This window comes from Chrysemys picta, chromosome 16 (assembly GCF_011386835.1).
Source record: "Chrysemys picta bellii isolate R12L10 chromosome 16, ASM1138683v2, whole genome shotgun sequence".
In the NCBI taxonomy this organism is placed as follows: domain Eukaryota; kingdom Metazoa; phylum Chordata; order Testudines; family Emydidae; genus Chrysemys; species Chrysemys picta.
Genome location: NC_088806.1, coordinates 31,997,585 through 32,017,961, shown reverse-complemented (window position 1 = coordinate 32,017,961; position 20,377 = coordinate 31,997,585). Strand labels below are relative to the sequence as shown.

General features: G+C 51.0%; 1 protein-coding gene across 4 annotated transcripts in view; it reads left to right on the top strand.

Moving 5' to 3' along the window:
* Positions 1-20,377, top strand: part of BCL9L (BCL9 like) — a 102,114-nt gene that overhangs the window by 65,263 nt on the left and 16,474 nt on the right. For 3 of the 4 annotated variants that reach the window (XM_065570317.1, XM_065570318.1, XM_024102968.3), the window contains exons 2-3: positions 15,116-15,494; positions 20,042-20,164. In XM_065570317.1, coding sequence (XP_065426389.1) covers positions 15,194-15,494; positions 20,042-20,164 — 424 coding nt within the window. In that variant the 5' untranslated portion in view covers positions 15,116-15,193. Of the gene's footprint in view, positions 1-14,230; positions 14,406-15,115; positions 15,495-20,041; positions 20,165-20,377 lie in introns of all 4 variants that reach the window. The other variant, XM_065570316.1, reaches the window with a different exon arrangement.

Here is a 20,377-nt window from a genome sequence, read left to right as displayed (position 1 = left end):
GCTTTTCGCTGCATGCCGGGCCTGTTATTTATAATCTCAGAGGAGTGTTTGGTGGCTTCTCATGTCTCATCTGCAGCCCAGGCTCATACGAGGCAGCACAGTTAGAAAGTGCTTTCTGTGCAGAGTGAGAGCAGTACAGGGCAACCACCCCTGCACTCCCAACTGTCTCCATCATTTCCCTGCATGCCAGTGCCTCCCATCGGTGGTAGTGTTATACAGATGTACGTCTCTGTGATTTAAACTGCTCACTAGGGTGTAAGTGGTCCAGCCTGAGTCCCCTGATGCTACTCAGAGATGATCATGCCCTTTATGCAAAGCTGTTGGGGCTCAGAGTGGGCCATCAGGTCTGAGTAGGGGAACCTAAATCTTTCCCAAACAGGAGCACTTTAGAGGCTACCCAGGAAAGTTAGGGCTGCAGCTGATATGTGTGGTATGTAGAGAAGGACCAGAGCACACTTATGTGATTCAAATTCCCCCTGCCCTTGGGTTAAAATTAGTCTTGTTCATTGCCCTGTAAGGCTCCACGGAGCCAAACCTTTGCTGGTTGCAGAATGAACGTAGCAGCTACCCTGTTCTTCGATATGGAGAGGCGGACTGTTTGGACTACAGGTCCCAGCATGCAACATGACTAGTTTACCTGGATCTAGCTGGAGCATTGCACGATGGGAGTTGTAGTCCACATGGGCTGCACCCCTGTTCAAAGCAGGAGGTGATGGCAGTTTGCATGGCTTAGAGTCTCCGTTTCTGGGAGGATTTTATGCAGATTGTTGAGGAGCCTTCAGCTGCTCTAGGATGGAGGAGTGCTTTGAGATTTCTCTGGCAGTTCATAGCAGAATTCTCCATGCACTGTTTATCTGAGTTGGCGTCTGCTGGGTTCCTGCCAGTGGCGCATAAGGGGTACATGGCTCTACTCGCCCATGCCACCATCTACAGCACTTGCAGTAACTGCTCCCTGGAATGCTCCTGTTCCCAGATTCAGGACTTGGGGCCAAGGGAAAGGGTCCAAATTGCAGGTAAAACATTCCTGTGCGGTGTCAGGGTTGTCTGCCTTGCTGGAGATGAGTGAGTTTGCCAGTTCTCAGTCCCAGCTGTTGTAAGGCCTGGGAGTTTAACTGAATCCCCTGGGCAACGGTGACACCTAGTGGCACAAGATCATAGTCCACGGGCCAGGTTTAGAGACAGGCTACTCACCAAGTTGCCACTGAAAGTCTCCTCATTGCAATCTCCGGTGTGCTGAAGTTCGGTTGGCCTGAGCTGGCTGACAGCTCCTCCATGTTGGGAGCTGAAGGCAAATTCCCTCGATTTGCTCCAAGTTTCTGGAGTGGCCTGTGGGTTTAATCCCAGGAGGCACTGACCATCCCCACACAGGAAGATCCAAGAAGACAGGGTAGGCAACTCTGTGTGAGGGCCTCGCTGGCGTGGAATGTACCTTGGGTGCAGACAGGGAGTGTGAGTGGCCTGTCTGATCCCCTGGGCACAGGGTTCCTGCTGGAACTGTATGCCACACCTGCGAAGGGAGAGTTTAGTCAAAGGGAAGGAGCCCCCTGGGCTTTGCTGCTCGCTGAGGTGTAAGTGCCTGGCCTGCACTAATGCCCCGTGTGTGAGCCCTGGGAAAACTGAGCTTAGTAGCCTGCTGACCCTTGGGAGGTGGGACTGTTGAGGGAGAGACTGACCTTAGTGTTAGAGCAGGGAGGGGCTCAGGGAAGGGAGTCTGGGTATTACAGGCCTGGCACTGACTTATCCCGTTCTCCTCTGTCCGAAGGGGATGATAGCTGCTTCCCTCATGAGTGCAGCCCCTTGAGACTCTCTGCTGAAGAGGAGCTACAAAAATGTAAAGTGTGATTGTTCCCTTCCTCTCTTGGGGCGGAGAGAAGTGATGTATGTGCCCTGTGTGGGACCCCTGCCCCAGGCACACTGGGATGGAGACTAGGTGCTGGGAGCTCTGCATCTGATGTTACTAGGTAATACCTGAGCTAGTGTGTATCCCTCTGCCCCCAGGAGATGAGGCTGAGTCTCATGTGAGTCACTGACACTTGCATATGGCAATCCCTTCCTGAACCCCTCTGGTTCTTAGGTGATGGAATGATAGCAGCTAGCAGTGCCCTAGGCCCAGTGAAGCCCTCTGTGCCCAGGGGCCAGGCTGCCTCCAGGAGAGGGGTGTGGAGAGGAGGAACATTAGAAGGAGACGCTGAGGAAGCAAGTTCACTTATAAAGCAGCTGATCCACTCTGCTGGCTGCTGCTAGTGATTCAGTCAGAGCTGCCTCTAGGAGAAACTAGGGAGACCAGGTGGGTGAGGTAATATCTTTTATTGGGCCAACCTCTGTTGGTGAGAGAGAGAAGCTTTCGAGCTTACACAGAGCTCTTCTTCGGGTCTGGGAGACAAGAGTGTCATAGCTTATTACCAAGTGGAAAAGATTGTTTAGCATAAGTAGTTAACACACATTTCAAGGGACCATTCAAGGTGAAGTGTCTGTACACTGGTTCCTCCCCGACCTCCCAAATCAGGTGAGCAGCCTGAGCTAAAATAGCATTAACCCTTGAGCTGCTGGCACGAAGAGATAGCTGTGGTGCTTGTGGACAGGCTGTTGGTGTTGTACAGAGGCCTGCTGTCTGAAATACCCAGGGACTCCTTTGGAAAGCCACATGCGTATGTAGGGCCTGCAGGGAATGGTGCCAGGTACGGATTGTTTTAGTTCAGCCTTTGGCATGGGGAGTGAAGGAGTGGAGCGCCTCTTCAATAGGGAGCCAGGTGTGATCTTGGGGGGTGGGGATTGGGGGCTGGGTACCATGTGTGAATTGGGAAGGGGATGGATTTGCTGAGGACAGGAGCCCTCGGGGATGATGGGGAGCCCAGCACTCCCTTCTCATGCAGTGCAGACACCTGCTGGGTACCACAGGCCAGCGCTGTCTTGGCAACACATGGCCTGGCCCAACTTCGAGCAGCTGGACTGGGAGGGCCTCTTCATTACCGTCTTTCTCGTCCCCTCCTTGGCAGTGCATAGCCTTGTCACAAAATGCCCAGGCCTTTCCCCATTCCTTGCGAGGTACTGAGGGGCCTGGGTTGCCTGCAGGTGAGGGGTGTAGCACCGTGGCACTTTCAGTCATTGCCATCTCTGCTGAAAAGGAACAGTTAGTGCCAAGTGTAGTGCTGTGTGACACAGTCCACTCACTGGAGCGGCGCCTCCTGCTATCCATTACAGGGATTAGCTCCGCTAGCCGGTGTGCCCCCTCCAGGTGGTGCCTCTCCCATCATTGTCTCCACTTACAGACCAGTCTCAGTCCAATTACCGCAGCATTCTCTTCATGATTCAGCCCTCCAGGTGTATCACCATCCGTTTCTTCACACTTTGGGGGAATGGGGGGGAGGGAGGGAGGGAAAAGTATTTTAGTTCAACCATCCAGCCACTTCCCCAGTGGCAGGTGGGGGGTGACCCGAGCCCATTCAGTACTCTGGGTCCTAACCCAGGGACCCTGTAGATAGCAGCCTCCTGCTGAATCTCCTTAACTTCACTCAATGCTGCTTCTGTTCCCTGGGCCACTTCCCTGTGACCCCAGCACCTTCTTCACCCTCTTCTCAGGGCTTTCAGCCAGCCAGAAGCTCCCGCTTGCTCCCTCAGTCCCTGCCAGCAACTGCTCTGTCCAAGGTGCTACCCTTCCTGCAGCCCACTAGGAACACAGCCCTTACTCCTTAGGCTCCCTGCAGCAGCTGTCTCTCTGTCCCTGCAGCTGTCTTTTTATGGGCCCTGATTGACTGTTCTGTGCAGCCTCTCTCCAATTGGCTGATCCCTGCACAGCCTCCCTAGGCTGCTTTTAACCCCTTCCTTTTCCGGTGTGGGGTGAGCATCCCATCACATGATGTGTTTGAACAGAGGCCACCAAATAGCCATGAAATGGTAATGGCTTCCATTCTCCTACTGGGTTTAGATCTAGAGGCTCCACAGCCCAGGACCTGATCTTCTCAGCAGCCCTTCCTGCTCTCCTGCTGGAATTTCTTCGCCCGAAGACTAATCCTTTTGACTCTGCCAGCTGCAGCTGGTAAATGTGGCTAAAAGCACCTGTGCTGCTCCCTTTCAGGATGGGAGCACTCATGCTTTCAAGGGCCAATGCACAATGGGCATGTAGAAAGAAAATTTCTGCCACAGAAAGGGACAGTGGTTAAGGTGTTAAAGCAACAGGTAGGGAGTTGGCAGTATTAGTAGCCTACCAGCATCCATGCCTGGATCCTGATCCAGGTAAATGTGGGTCTGCAGACTGCTCCTGATGCCTGTCCTCTGCATCTCTCCTGCCTGCCTATGGCCCCTCTCACTGGCCACTCCCTGGAGTCCTGGGATCATACTATTTTGTTTAATCCTGAAGGATCACAAAGTGTTTCATAAACTCTATATGCAGCCCTGCTGAAATACTCTCCACTCCAGAGGTGGGTGCATCAGGCATATGCACTGCACACTGACCAAGCCCAGCCGTGGCTCTCCCATAGCACCCATGGGAGAGCAATGATGAGCTGGGGTTTCAAGGTCTTGCCCAAGAGCCCTGCACCCTTGGGATGGTTAGAATGGTGGGGGGCAGAGGTCCACACCCAGAGCAAAAGCCAGAGGCTGCAGAATTCCACAGCAGGTCACTGCTCCTGCAGCAGCAATGACATCAGTACACAAGCATGGTGAGAATTACATAAGGGGATCCTGTTATCTTATGTAGTGGCTGGGCCAAGGGGGGCTGGACTGCAGAGCTGCGCCAGGGCTGGCAACGTCACATGGGAGAGCGGTTCAAATAGGGAAGCTGCAGCTTTCCCCTTACATGCTGCAGTCCAGATCTCACCAATGCTCTTGCCCCCACTAAGCAGCTGCATGTCATGGCGACTGAGGGGGTCCCCAGGAATTGTCTAGGTAACAAAGAATGAGGATTAGGCTGAGGTCCTGGGATCTTCTGGGTAGCAGAATAGGGTGCTGGGGGAAGGACAAGGTCTCAGGAGATTCTGGGTAACAGGATCTGGGGCTGTTCATCGGGCACTTGGGGAGGGGGTTAATGTTCATGAGTATCTCCTCTACCAGGACCTGCTCTGCCTGAGCCCAGCCGTGCTGGGGCTCTGTTCTCTGCGAGGCCCAGCTCCGTCTGAGCAGTGCCAGTACCTCCCCTTGCAATCTAAGAGTTCTGAGATGTTTACCAGATGCTGGGTATGGGCCGCTGGCTCCCAACAGCAGCTTGTGACTCTGGCCTGTTCGCTCTCAGTGCGGGAGAGCTCCTGCCTCAATAGAAATCAAAGCTCCCCAGGCCTGAATAGCCAGCAAGTGCCTTAGATATTCATGGCTTTTTTGCCTGAGCTCCCTATCACTGCAGGCCTGTAGTGCTGGGAAGTGGGTAGCTGCAGCACCTCATATGTGGGGCAATGGGATCACTACAGCTCTCTTACTGGCTTCTCCTCCATTTTGGGAATCAGGTTATCTGATCTCTGTATGACCCCTGAAAAAGTCCCATTGAATAGCTGGGCTATGTGTGTGAGAACAGCATGGAGCACTGACTCTTCCCTAAAAAAAAGAAGAACAGGAGTACTTGTGGCACCTTAGAGACTAACAAATTTATTAGAGCATAAGCTTTCGTGGACTACAGCCCACTTCTTCGGATGCATACAGAAGTGGGCTGTAGTCCACGAAAGCTTATGCTCTAATAAATTTGTTAGTCTCTAAGGTGCCACAAGTACTCCTGTTCTTCTTTTTGCGGATACAGACTAACACGGCTGCTACTCTGAAACCTGACTCTTCCCTGTAACATCTGACATGTGTGGGGCGGCTGGGGAGGATTTGCCAAATGGGCTGAGACCCCAAAGCAATCAGCAAACCAGGTAACTGATTTCGGGAATCACTGGGAAGGGGAGCTGCCTGCAAGGGAGTCTCAGCCATGCTCGAGCAGGGAAGTAGCATTTTCTATAGCCAGAGAACCACAGAGGGGAGCTCCCTTTGCTGACTGGCCATTGCTGGGGGCAGATGGCATGAGCAACCTGCAGTGAAATGGGGAAGGTGCAAAGCAGTATTTAGGGGGAGGTTCTGTCCCTTCTCTGTCCTTATTCCCTCTGTTCTTAGACAAATCTGTCAGCTTCTCTGGGCCTTGGTTTCCAAATCTATAACGTGGGGGATGTGTATCCCTAGGCAGAGAATGGAAGAGGGATTTTGAGTGTTCATCCCTTTTAAAATGGTTTGAGATCCTTGGCCCAATAACACTGTGGAAAAGTAAAGTATTGTTCTTGCCCTTTGAAAAAGCCCTCGTGGGTGTAATAGGATTCTGTCAAAATTACTCTAATCACCTGTAGGATCCAACAGCGCATTAGGTTCTTTCTGAAGGGCTGTTTAAATCCTGCTATAGAGCTTGTGAGTCCAATACACTTTCATTATTCTGTCAGATTTAGAAATGAATGGATAGTGAAGAGAGGTCAGGCTCTTCTATTCCCCTTGCCTTGTGATATAGGAGTGAACGACATCAGTGACATTGAGAAGGTAGGTTTCAGAGTAGCAGCCGTGTTAGTCTGTATCCGCAAAAAGAACAGGAGTACTTGTGGCACCTTAGAGACTAACAAATGTATTAGAGCATAAGCTTTCGTGGGCTACAGCCCACTTGCATCCGAAGAAGTGGGCTGTAGCCCACGAAAGCTTATGCTCTAATAAATTTGTTAGTCTCTAAGGTGCCACAAGTACTCCTGTTCTTTTATTGATAAGGTAGCACATTTAAAACTGATGCACTTTTTTACACAGCACGCAATCAGTCTGTGGAACTCACTGCCACATGGTGCATTGAAGCCAAGAGCTCTGCAGGGTTCAAGAATGTTTCAGACATTTATGTGGATAACAAGAATGTCCATAGTATTGGCTTGGATTGCATTTGATTTTAGCAGTGATATAAACCCTTGTGCTTCAAAAAAGTGGCCACTAACTTTGGAGGTAGGGGGTGAGAAAACTCTTCCCCTATGGCTGGGATAGTCCATACTCCTCTATTGTGAGGTTTCTGGTGTTCTCTGTTAGAGACACAATGCTGGTCTTGTGTATATGCCTGCTTTGTGCTGGCAGTGCCTATCATTGTCTCTTAGCTAGAGCTGGCTGGAGAATGACCATTTCATTTTGTGACAACTTTCAAGGTTTTGACATTTGCTTTTGTTCCACATTGGAATGGAAACAAAACATTTTGAATGTTTTCATCAAAAGAAATTGTGTCAGAACAGCTGAAGTTTTCAATTCTGGTCTCTCTCTCTCTGGTCAGAAGTGACTAGAGAGCCCTGGACTTCAGAAACGTTCCTATTGACAATTTTGGTGAAATCAGTAAGTCTCAATAAAACATTTTGGTGTCAACAAAACAGCATATTTCAACAAAACTACATCACTGAAAATATTCCGACCATCTCTACTCTTGACCTCTGTAGGATTTTCCATATGAGATGTTATTGGCCAGTAATAGGCTCCCAACGGAGATCTGTAGGCAGGGGGTCCTGTTGTCTGGTGGGGAGCAGTCTTTGGGGTCATTTATTTTGCTGACCCATGAAGGGTGCCTAATGGGCTTTCTGTGGGAAACAGTGGTTCTGTCCTGGGCCCCTCGTTTCAAAGTGAGGACTTCCTGGTTGAAGGTTTGGGGGTATCCATGAGGTACTTCAGATCAGGGCCTCTTGTGGCATGATGGGGGCGGTTTAGCGGCATGTGAGAGACTGGGTATTTGCAGTAGGAACCTGTCTGTTACCAAAAGGACTGGCTGGAGGAGAGGGGCAGGGATGAATATTTCTGCTTGCTGCATTGCTTTGTCATGCCCCATCTCTCCATGTATCAGGGGGTAGCCGTGTTAGTCTGTATCCACAAAAACAACTAGGAGTCTGGTGGCACCTTAAAGACTAACAGATTTACGTGCATCTGAAGAAGTGGGTTTTTTTACCCACAAAAGTTTATGCCCAAATAAATCTTAGTCTTTAAGGTGCCACCGGACTCCTCGTTATCTCTCCATGTGTCCACTCATTGGGCATTTGCATTCTATGGGGCATGACAGCACAGCACATGGAGAGCCCAATTCTGGTTTCACCTGTGCCCATGTAACTCCAGATTTACTCTGGCCTGTTATGACTTCTTGACCAAGTGTCTCCTTGCTGACGGGTAGAGAGGTGTCACTGACATGGTCAGTCTCCTTCCTTCTCTAATTGTCTTGTTTTTTGGTTTTCCCTGCTTCCTTTCTTGCTGTTGCTCTGTCAGTGCGCTGTGCGCTCCCCTCTTGCTGGCTGGTGTGACTGAAGGATTGCACTGCAGTGGTGTCAGTCTGCACTGAAATGTGGAAGTAGCAGGGCAGGCGGATTGGCTGCTGGGTGGCTTCCCTGCTCCTTCTGGAGATGGGGGGCGGGGGAGCCTCTGCATTCTTGTGGCTGCGTCAGGAATCTGTGTTATCCTCCTTTCAGTATGAGCAGGAGCATGATTCACCAGAAACTCCTCCGAGAACACACCAGGGTTTCAAGTTGCTTGAAATATCAGCTAGCAATTCCGGGACTGAGTGTGTGTCAGGTTCACTCCTCAGCCTGGAGTTTCCTCCTCCTCCTCTATCGATCAAACTGAGACTGCAAGAGACTTATTGAAACTAGCTTTTTTTTTTTTTTCCTGTCTAAAGGTCTTTTGATTTAGGTCTGCGGCTTTTTGAGTGTGCAGAGAACCAAATATTTGCCTGTGATGTTTTGCATTTAGCATCTCAAAAGGCTGTAGAGGCATTTATTAAGCTTCACTTATCCCTTAGCACACTAGGTTATCATCTCCGTTTACTGATGGCGACACTGAGGCACATAGACATGAAGTGTCTTGGTCAAGGTCACTCAACAAGACAGTGGCAGAGCCAGTAATAGAACCCAGGAGTCCTGGCTCCTTGCTTTAACAACTAGGAATCAAAAGTTGCTGCTGTCTTTAAAGTTGCCAGGTAAGGGTAAGGTTTCTGCTAAACCTGCTGTCTTGTCAGTAATTGTCAAGGTAGCCACATTTCTGTGCAGCCTCGTTCTCTTTGATGTGTCCTTTCCAGGGATATTTTGGGTCATTTGTCACCCTGGGTCCATGTAGGCACTTTCCATGGTCCAGATGTTTAACATGTCTGCTGGGCAATTTCCCTAAACTCCTCATCTGCCCCTTCACCCAGAAGTCCATCATCTCCCTGCAGAGAGATTGATGGGGGAAGTGGCTTATCTCTCTATGTATCTTCAACAGGATGCAACTGTTGCTACTACCGAAGGCACTGTAAAAACTTGCAGGCAGTCGCTTCTGGCTGCAATCCTGTTGGATCTCACAAACTAAGGGAGGACAGACTTAGTTAGAATGTGAGTAGGAGAACCTCCCTGGATTAGCAGGGGGGCTTGACTCAGGATTGGGGTTTGGCAGTGTTGAGGGAGGGAGGAGCCATGGTCTGAAATAACAGGGGCTGCTGGTTGGTATCAAGGGGCACTGACAAAGCGGTGTGTGGGAAGCCCAGGGCTGGAATTGGTAGGGGGCTGCTGGTCAAGGTTGAGAAGGCATCAGAGAGCTGTGTGTGGCTATCTACACTGTGTTTGGCTCAGGGAGATGGTGATAACCTTTCATGAGCACAAAACTCACCTGATTCTGTAACTAAGGGGGAGGGAACTGAGGCAAATGCCTGATCTAAAGAGAAATCTTCTGAAGCCATGGCTTGACCAGGCAGATGGGGGCAGCTCACTGGCAATGGTGGTCACTAGGCCCCCCAGGGTTGTTCCATCCTAGTCTACACTAATGTTAACACGTGTTAGCTAACACATTTTAAAATATGACTTATTTTCCAAGTCCAGGCATGGCCTGGTAGGGGCTTTGCTAATTGCCCTAGAATGGAGCTGGGCTGGAAGGAACCAGGACTCTGCTCTGGAGAATCCCTTGCAATGGGGAACTTTTATTTACAGGGCACCTCATATCCAAATGCCTCTCAATGCCAGTGAGATCTGAGAGAACCCATCCCCAAAGGCAGCATGGCCTAATAAACAGCAGCAAACAGAGTCCTCTCTAACTCCTCTGCCAAACACAGCAGATAGGTCCCCCTCCAAGCACAAAGTCCAAGCTGTGGGAGACTCGGAAGGAAACTATGGCTACTGCTCAGACAATTTCCGTGTCTTTGTCTGTGCCTGGCTGGGGTGCCTCTGGGGTGGCCTGGTATGTGGATCTCTGTTGTGCATGCAGGATGTAAATCGTTTTTGTTAACTTTTTAATTTAAACATTACCTTTCCCCTTCACTATTTTAATGATTTTATTATTGCTAAAAGGGCTGTCTATATAGCAGGTTCACTGCATCACCCACAGAAGCCCTGTAACCACCGTGATGGTGCTGTCTCCACTCTTTGCGAGCGGCTCTGTCCCACTTTTGTCTGTGCTTGGCGGAGCTGACTCTTGCCCGGACCACGAGCACTCTGTCCTGGTGCTGTGCAGTTCAGAGGGGCAGCCAGAGGGTTAATGACTGAAGTGAGAACAGTGGGCATTTCTCTAGTCAGCTGTGCCCTTGAGCTGGCAGCACAGGCCCCAGCCCCTGTGGAGCCTATCAGCAGAATCCATAGTGATCAAGTCAGTCTGCTCACTGGTTTTGTCACCCATGGACAATGGAAATGTTCCAAGCATTGGGGCTTTTATGAGAGAATCTCCCAGTTTGAAGTGTTCCTTGTCTTGTCTCTAGGGACTTTCAAGCCTGCTTGGATGGGGTGGCTGGTGGGTCTCAAGCACCTAGACTCTCCAGAACCCATGGGTTTGGGTTCTAGCAAGGCTGACTCAGACCTACCCCCGCCCCCAAAAGTACTAGCAGCTTAGTGGGTATGTGTGATTTGTGAACTCAGCCTTTAAACCAAGGGCCTCTTCTCTGCCCTGGATGGTCATTAAGTGTCACCAAGCCTAGGCACATTTCCTAGGAGTAGAAGTTTACACTCCAGTCCTTGGCCATGATTCCCCCCATCACTGACGCATACAGTACTGTGCTCTCCCACCTCCCTGAACTGGCAGTATCCTGGTGCTGCTGGGTGTGTACTTGGTGAAGCACTTTGAGATCCATTTCAATGAGGTGCTGTGTCTATGTGAAACTTTGGATACCCTGCTGATCTCAAAGCATCCTGCATGCTGTGCACAAGGGGATGGCTACTGAGAGGAAGGATGGCATCATCTCTCTGCCTGCCAGTGGAGCCCCAGCCTCAAGTCAAGTGTGTGACCCTCAGGGCTGTAGTGTAATGTGCTGCATAGACTGCTGGCTTTCTGGGATCTCTCAGCAGTAGGCAAAGGCTCCAGGCCACCAGCAGCAGGAACTGCTGCAGGGCTTGCTTTCTGGAATGCCGTCTGGCAGCAATAGCAGCTTCCAGAGGGGCTGAGGGCTCCCTGCAGGCAGCCTGTGTGCTTAATGCTGCAGTTTGCACCATATGGACCTTCTCCTCCTCTTCGCTCATCCTCCCAGTGTCTCCTTCCCTGTTCTGCTCCCCTCCCCCGGCAAGCAGTTAGATAGAGCAATTGGCCAGGCACTGGGACAGCAGCACTGACATAAATCTCTCCTAGTGTGGAATGAGGGGTATAAATATCCAGAGAGTGATGTGATCTTTCCAGCTGCTATTAATAGGTCCCTAGAGAGAGAGAGCAAGCAAGCGAGACTGGCTGACACTTAAAGGGCTAGCTACTCCCTTATGTGCTGTGAAAATTAATCAGCACCATGGCTCACCATCTTCCTCTAGGCTAAAGCAGAGCCCTCTGCTAGGTGTGTGGGGATAAGGAGGAGGAGGGAGCCACTAATGACTTGCTAGTTAGGAAGCAGTGATAGGCCAAATGGTGCAGGAGGGATCTCACTTCACTAACTAGAAATGCTTGGGCAGGCTGTGTGGCAGCACTGCACTTGCAGGCCTCTGAGTCCCATCTGGTTTGGTCTCACACCCATTGGCAAGGCAGGTGCTATCATCCCACATTTTACAGATGGGGAAACTGAGGCACAAAACTGTGACGGGACTTGCAGGGGTTATGGGGGAACTGGTGGCAGGTTGCCTGAGTTTGGGTCCTGGCTGACCTGACCCCGAGGCCGTTCCTGTCTCTTGGACAGCACAGATCTGCAGCAGGCAGACTGGCTGCTTTGCTGCATCTTGTTCAAGGTCCAACATCCTGCTGCAGTAGAGTGGGACTTGGCTTTTCCCCATTGCGTGTCCCCAGGTCCACTCTGAGCAGGTCAGAAAGGGCATCCATCCCACTGCTGAGCTGATTCAGTTCTATTTAGAGCCCTGGGGTTTGGGTTGGTGCCCACCGCTTCTGGTCCCTGGCTGGCAGAAATAGCTGTATTCAGCGTATGGGTAGGGCAGCCCGGCATCATGCAGCAGAGCCCAGGCAGAAGGGCTGGTACCCTGTGTGTGGTGTGGTGGGGTGATCTCTTTGCCTATGCACGGGAGGAGGCTCCTTTGTGGGCAGAGTAGAGAGTTTAACAGAGCTGAACAAGCAGAGAACACCACAGCAGCTTCCACGAACAGATGGCTGGAGGCTCCCCCCAGGAAGTAAAAACGGAGTGAAGGGGAGTGTCTGTATCTTTAGGGCCAACACAGCAGAGGGACATGGGGTGTGTCTCTGGAAGATCCTGGCACAGTATGCAGGGTACTTCTCATGGAGAGTTTGGATACACTTTGCCCTGTTCCTTTCTCAAGTGCAGGAGCCATCTCACACTGCTGTTGGTTTGTCAGGAGCACAGGGCAGGGGAAGACACCACTCCCTTTCACTTGCTTCCCCTGTCTCTGCCTGGGTGACTCTGAGTGCACTTGCCTCTTCCTCTCCTCCCATTGTGGTACTGCATTTACTCTGGCCTCATTGGGGTTATTGCTCCCTGCTAAAGTGAGCCGTTGTTTGTTGCATGCAGGGAACAATGACAAGCCATGAGGGATGCAGGCTGCAGCTGCCTAGGCAGCCCATTGAATTGTGAGTGGTGCTCCATGGCTCCCCAGAGCAGATAATGGACCCAGCAAATACCTGGCATCTCATTCCAGTCACCGCAAGACTCCTTATCCCAGCATCCAGGGCAGAGACATGGGAGAGCTCCAGGGACGGGATGAGGATATGGGTGGAAGAGTCCTGTGTTAAGTCAAATAGATGCTGAATAAAGGCTGAATCTGCATTTCCTGAACAAACCACACACACACACCTGCTGCTCCCCAGCCTCCCATATGTGCCCTTTGCTCCCGTCTTCCCTCTGAGCACCCTGTGGGGCTATCTAGAGAACTGTGCCCAAGGTCTGGTGTGGTGAAGACCTCACCCCATTATCCCTGGCAGCCCCATGCTGCACCACAACATCCAGCTGGAAGTTCTGGTTGGTATGGAGCTTTTCCCATCCATCAAGCATTCCTGTCTCAGGCCATTGTAGCGGGTGCTAAAGCTACCGCTTTGCCCCCTACAAGAGCAGTGATTGTTGCTTGGCTGGCTGGTTCCTCTGCCTGCTCCCACTTCTGCCTCTCTCTTATCCCTCTGCCCCCCACTCCTCCATCCATCCCACTGTCTCCTTCCCTCAGCCTTGTTCATTAATTCCTGCTCAGAACAGCCCCCTCTCACCTCCTGCTCTCTCTGCCCTCCCTGGATTTCTCCCCCACTGCATCCCTCCCCTCAGTAGGCTGGGTTGTTACCTCTTGTCCATCTGGTTGAACCACATGCTGACTGGTAGGCATCATGTCTCGTGTGTTTTGCAAAGCACCGGAAAGGCTCTTTCAGTACTAGCAACAACTGGGGCTGGCTGAGAAATGGGCAGTAGGATTTGGGGTGCTAAGGCCCTGAGGGCTCTGTATTTCTGTTCACTGTACAAATTTGTTCTGTACTCTGGGAAACACCTGCAAAATCTTAGAAACGTAGGACTGGAAGGGATCTCGATAGGTCCTCTAGTCCAGGTCTCTGCACTAAGGCAGGACTAAGTATTATCTAGACCATCCCTGACAGGAGTTTGTCTAACCTGCTCTTAAAAACCTCCAAAGACGGAGATTGCACAGCCTCCCTAGGTAACTTGTTACAGTGCTTAACTACCCTGACAGAAAGTTTTTCCTAAAGTCTAACCTAAATCTCCCTTGGTGCAATTTAAACCCATTGCTTCTTGTCCTGTCCTCAGTGGTTAAGGAGAACAATCTATCACCCCGCTCTTTATAACAACCTGTTACCTACTTGAAGACTGTAATCATGTCCCCCCCTCAGTCTTCTCTTCTCCAGACTAAATAAAGCTTTTTTTTTCTCTTTTTTTTCAAATCCTTCCTTGTAGGGCATGTTTTCTAGAGACCTTTAATCATCTTTGTTGCTCTCCTCTGGACTTTCTCCAATTTATCCACACACATCTGTCTGAAAGTGTGGAAGAATTGTGCTGGATGTCCTTCCATTCAAGAGAGGACAAGCTTTGAGTGAAAATAGCCCCATTTTATTCATACCGTATTGAATTGGTGGGTATATATGCCTGCATGTTTTTGTATACCTGCCTCTACTTGGTGGAATTGCTTCTCTGTGTGTCATAGATCTACTGTTTCTAGCAAAGGAGGCTTCTCCTTTAGCTCAAATGGTCAGGGCCTGATTTATCCTGCTGCCACCTTGAAGATCCACGCAGCCAGATATGCAGCACAGTGACAGTTGTGATCTCCTGGGTCCCCAATGTAGCATTTAAATAGGCAACTTAGAAAATATTACTGTGTGAATCCCATTATTCCTGGCAAAAAGGCCTGCAAAGCTTATTTTTGGGGGGTGAAGAGGTGGTGTCATGGGATGACCCAGTATGTAGAATTTTGTGTCCATCCTTAGTAATGTGTAATGTGCCAAGACTACTGAACTGGGCATGCTGGGCTTTGCTAAAAGTTAGAACCCTGCAAATCTGCGGGGTTGAGGATATCCATGGACTATGTTTGTGGATTGCAGAGCAGATACGAATATAAACTTCGTATCCACACATGACTCTACTTATAGTGGTAGGTGTGGGTACAGACACTTTCAGTTGGGATGGGGGACAGGCACAAGGGGTGCAAGCACTCTCGATGGAGGGAGGGGAGGAGGCACTTGGGCTGTGGGCACCCTGGAAGGCTTGCGGGGAGGCCCACAGGCACTCCTGGTGGGGTAGGCATGTAGAGCACGGAGGTTTATTGGTTGCTTTCTCTTTTTGCAGGTGTTTTGACCAAAGGGAAGCAACAGCAGGGACTTGGAGCTCCCTCCACTGTCGCTGCCAGAAGTTTTAGCCAATCAAATGCACCCTGACAATAAACTGACCAATCATGGAAAGACAAGTAACAGCGGCACCCAGTCTCAGCACCATAATGTGAGCCAAGGACCCACCTGCAACCTGGGGTCTAAGGGCGTGGGGGCGGGAAATCATGGCAGCAAAGCCAATCAGATTTCTCCTGGCAACTCTGGACTGAAAAACAGCCAGAACGCTGTCCCAAACTTTGGGTCCTTGAAGGGCAAAGTGAAACGGGAACGAAGCATCTCGGTGGACTCAGGAGAGCAGCGGGAAGCCAGCACCCCCTCACTGGACACGGAATCGAAAGGTAATTCTCAAAAACCTTTGCCTTGGAGAGATTCTCTCTGAACTGTCCCTCGCATCCTAGTGGGAACTGGGTGTGGAACAGCTAAGAGCCTTCCCTGCAGCCTGTGATCCTGCAGTGCCCCTGCTGGGCTAGCTAGGAGCTCCCCTACTCAGCCTGTGCTCCTGCACCCTTGGGCTGCCCTCTCCCTGCAGGTGGTGCTGGAATAACTGTGAGTTCACTCATGGCCTGTGTTCCTACACTACTCCTCACAGCACCTTCTGCTGGGGAATGCTTGGATTGCACTGGTTGGCAGCGTCACCCCAGACACCCTACATACCCCATACTGGGCTCCGTTTTGTACTTGCTTCTAGGGCCCTAGTGAGCTGCAGCATGTCATCAGGAGTTGTGGTGAAAATCCCCTAATAGTGCAGATTCCAAGCACAGAACTGAGACAGGTTTTGTTAATTGTCTAATTGCTGTTGCCAGAGATCTCACTCTTTGTGGTGCCCTTGCAGCTGTTTTGTTTCTGCCTAGCCTTAGTTAGAGGGAGTTGGTGTGAGAGTCACTGGTTGAGGAGTTAGTGGTTTTGTTTGCAGTGGATGACTTCTGAGTTAAATCACATGGTTTCTGGAAAAGGGCTGAGTCAGTACTTCCTGACCATTGGCTTCCCTGTTCTAACCAGCCTCCCACAGCTTGTTGGGCACTGCAGAGCACTGTGCCAAAGGGCTGCATGTGACACTCACCACAGCAGACCTGGGAGCATTTTGCCAGTGAATTGCAAAGTGAGAACCTCAGGCAGTATCCTTGGTTCCTCTTAGGGGCCATCTTTACACCTGGTAACCTGGAGCTGCTCTTCCCAGGAGTAGCACTGCTGCTCTGGCCCATATTCCAGCATGTCTCATGATCAAAGATCTGTTTAGGTTTCTATAGGAACATAGAAACTGGCGGGCTGGCTTGGACCAGAGCTGCATCCAGCCCAATGTCTTGTCCCTGACCATGGCGAGTGCCAGCTACTTCAGAGGAAGGTGCAAGAAACACCATTATAGACTATGTCCTGCTTAAAAGGAAGGTTTCTTCCTCAGTGACAGTGGGAGGTTGGCTAATCCCCTGGAATGTGAGAGTTCATAGCCCTAGCTAATGTGATGGGGATGTTCTCATTATCCATGTAAATGTTCAATCCTTTATTGAATCCAACTATGCTTTTGGCTCAGTGTACTGAAGCATTGATTTGAACAGGTGAATTATTAAAATAACTCAGTCTAGAATGCCTGATTCTCCTATGTAAGTTCTTTGGCCTCCCAATTCAGCTACAGCTCACTGATGTCTATCTTGAATCTGGCCTCTAAACACTGTTCCGTGTAAGAGGCTCAATGAGGGTGTGATGTCTTGGGGGTTACAGCAGAGGACTGGAAGTCACCACTCCTGGGTTCTATTCCTGGCTCTGACACTGACACCCTGTGTGACTTTAGGCAAGTCTTTCCCCCATCTCTGAGCCTCAGTCTATCCCTCTGTGTAATGGGGACAATACCAGTCTTGCAAACTGCTTTGAGATCTTCAGTGTACAAGTGTCATAAAATGGCAGGGTATTATGGCACCAATCCCTCAAATGGCCCTAAATCTCCCTTCCATTTCCACCCCTGGAAATCTCTGCCCCGCAACCTTGGGCTTAGTGCCAAAGCCTTCCCTCGCTCGCAGCAGGAGCCAGGTAGCATTTGAGTATATGTAGGGCCCTACCAAATTCACTGTCTGTTTTGGTCAATTTCACAGTCATAGGATTTTAAAATAATAAATTTCATTATTTCAACTATTAAATTTGAAATTTCACAGTATTGTAATTGTAGGAGTCCTGACCCAAAAAGGAGTTGTGGGGGGGTGTGTGTTGCAAAGTTATTGTAGGGGGATGTGGTTCTGCTACCCTTACCTGTGCTGCTGCTGGTGGTGGCATTGCCTTCAGAGCTGAGCAGCTGGAGAGCAGTGGCAGCTGGCTGGGAACCCACTCTGAAGGTAGCACCACCACCACCACCAGCAGCGCAGAAGTAAGCCTGGTATGGTATTGCCACCCTTACTTCTGCACTCCTGCCTGCAGAGCTGGGCCTTCAGTCAGCAGCTGCCACTCTCCAGCCACCCAACTCTGAAGGCAGCAGCACAGAAGTACGGGTGGCATGGTATGGTATTGCCACCTTTATTTTTGCATTGCTGCTGGCGGGGCGCTGCCTTCAGAGCTGGGCACCTGGCCAACAGCCGCCGCGCTCTGGCTGCCCAGTTCTGAAGGCAGCGCAGAAGTAAGGGTGGCAATACTGCGACCCCCCCCCCGCAACTCCCTTTTAGGTGAGACCCTCAATTTGAGAAATGTTGGTCTCCCCTGTGAAATTTGTATAGTATAGGGTAAAAGCACACACAAGACCAGATTTCGCGGCCCGTGACACGTTTTTCATGGCCGTGAATGTGGTAGGGCTCTAGGTATATGGATTCCTTTCAAAGAATAATAAAGTATCTCGTATTCCAAGCTGCTTGTGTTTATAGAGCTGCAGCCTGAGATTCATCCTTTGAGGCAGTTGGCGAGGATGCTTACTAGCAAAGATATGTGCAGAGCTCTCTCTCCTGGTCACATACCATGGATGGGCTGATGTGAATACAAGGCTCAACCCGCACCCCCAACCCCCTCCAAAAAAACCCATGGATGCTGGGTTGGCAATGCTGATCCTTGCTGTATGTTACTCTTTCCTCCTGCCTGCTGGGTGGTCTTGGACACCGGTGGAACTGATTTCCAGGGATGCTGTGAAGGCCAAAAGTATAACTGGGTTCAAAAAAGAATTAGATAAGTTCATGGAGAATAGATCCAAAACCAAGATGGTCAGGGTCACAACCCCACATTCTGGATATCCCTAAGTTTCTGACTCCCAGAAGCTGAGACTGGACGACAGGGGGATGGATCATTTGATAATTGCCTATTCTGTTCATTCTGTGCCTCTGAAGCACTAGCCATTGTCGGATTACAGGATACTGGGCTAGATGGACTTGGTCTGACCCAGTATGGCTGTTCTTATGTTCTGATGATGGTGGAATGGAACAGGCCAGGTTCCGAACGTGACAAAACCCTGGGAGAGGGACGCACTGCTCTCCTGCCTGTTGCTGCCTTGTTGAGAGACCATTGAATCCATGAGGCAGGAAGCCATCTCTGGGGCAAAAGCTACATCCCTGCCCCAGTGCAGCATGTACCTGTTGCTTTGGCCTAGCTGAGCTTCTATGTTTTTTTGCAATCATGTCCCTGCCCCCCCCTTCCCCTTTAATTCTGCTCTGATTGGAACTAGTTGCCGTTTTCTGGGGGCAGGAAGGGGTGGTTAGTGATTTTTCTTGTATGAAAACCAGTGGTGCATTTCTCCCTGCCAGTCACCATACACGGCTGCAGATTCAGGCCTCTGGGGAGAGCGTCTAAATGCTGAGGCCAAGATGTCAAGGGAGAGCACTCATTGTGTCTGACTGGGAGGAGAGCTGGGGAATGTGAACCCCATGCAGGGAGGGGAGTTAGAGCAGGAGCAATAAGGGAGAAGAACTTGACTGAGACTGAGAGGGGAAAATTTGGGCTGGATGCCAGGAAAGTGCCCACTCAGTGAGATGGCTCAGGCTGCGGTATCGTCTCCCAAAGGGAGGGTAGGAGCCCCATTGCTTGGCACATTTCTGCTACTCAGGGCAAACCTCTGGGTGGGACCCTGCTGGGAACAATTCTGCTGCAGCCAGCAGGGAGATGGGAGTTGACAGGCCTCTAATGAGCCCCCATGTCAGTCTGTTGTGCCAGACTGAGCTCTTGTGAATGGCAGAGATGGGAGGTTTCCTGATCAGCACTCCAGCAGCAGCTTTGCCTCCTCTGGCTAATGTCTGGGTCGCAGCTCCGGGACGGTGCTGGGGCTCCAGCAAAAGCTTCCAGATCCCTGACAAACAATCTCCCACTGTTTTAAACAGTTCTGTGGCAGCAGTTTGGACCCAGCTCAGGCTGTGATCCCATCCCCCCCCCCCCCCCATAGGTGAGGAATGACTGCATTGGAGAACGGGTCCTGGTAGCAGGTTCCCAGCCTGGGCTCTGACTGCTAAATGCCTCTTTGCAAAGCCATGCTAACAGGTCCTCACCCACAGCACAACCAGGGCCTTGCTGCAGGCACATCACAGTTCAGCCAATGGTCTCTGGGCAGAGATGGAAATGCTGCTTCCAAGTTGTGCAATGTAGGGAGGGAGACTCGATGCAAGTCCTGCACTATTTGGGGATAGCAGGGCTTCTGACCCACGTAGGGCTGTTCAGTCATTGGGCAGGAGTCCACATGGCTCCATGCTGGGTGGGATTGCTGTGGTTTAGTGCAAGATGCAGACAGAGGCTGGTTGTCAGGGCCAGGGTGACGCCTGTCACAGGGAGCTGAACTCTTGTACATCTGCCCCTCTGTTCATTGGACTCCCCTGGCTGGTTTTGCTAGCATGACCCTAAGTGCCAGGAGATGGTGGGGCAGAGCCCCAGCCTACTCAGTCCATGGCTGTGCCATGGCACTCTCCGCTTTCTGACAGGTTCTATCCCATTGCAGGTGAGGTGGCTCCCCGCAGCAAGCGTCGGTGTGTGCTGGAGAGGAAACAGCCATACAGCGGGGACGAATGGTGCTCAGGTCCGGACAGCGAGGAGGACGACAAACCCATCAGCAGCACACACAGTGAGTATCCCCTCCCCAAACAGCCCCGAGATCACTGCATGCCTAGTTCCTGCCCTGGAGTCTGTCCGAGACGGAAGCGATGGCAACCAAAGGCTCCCAGAAGAAGCTGTCTGCTGGCTTAACAGGGCACTTGGTGAGGCGTGTGTTGATACTGCAGGGTTGTGGTATTGCACACAGTGTGTATGTATTGTGAGGGAGGTGTGGTATGGTGCT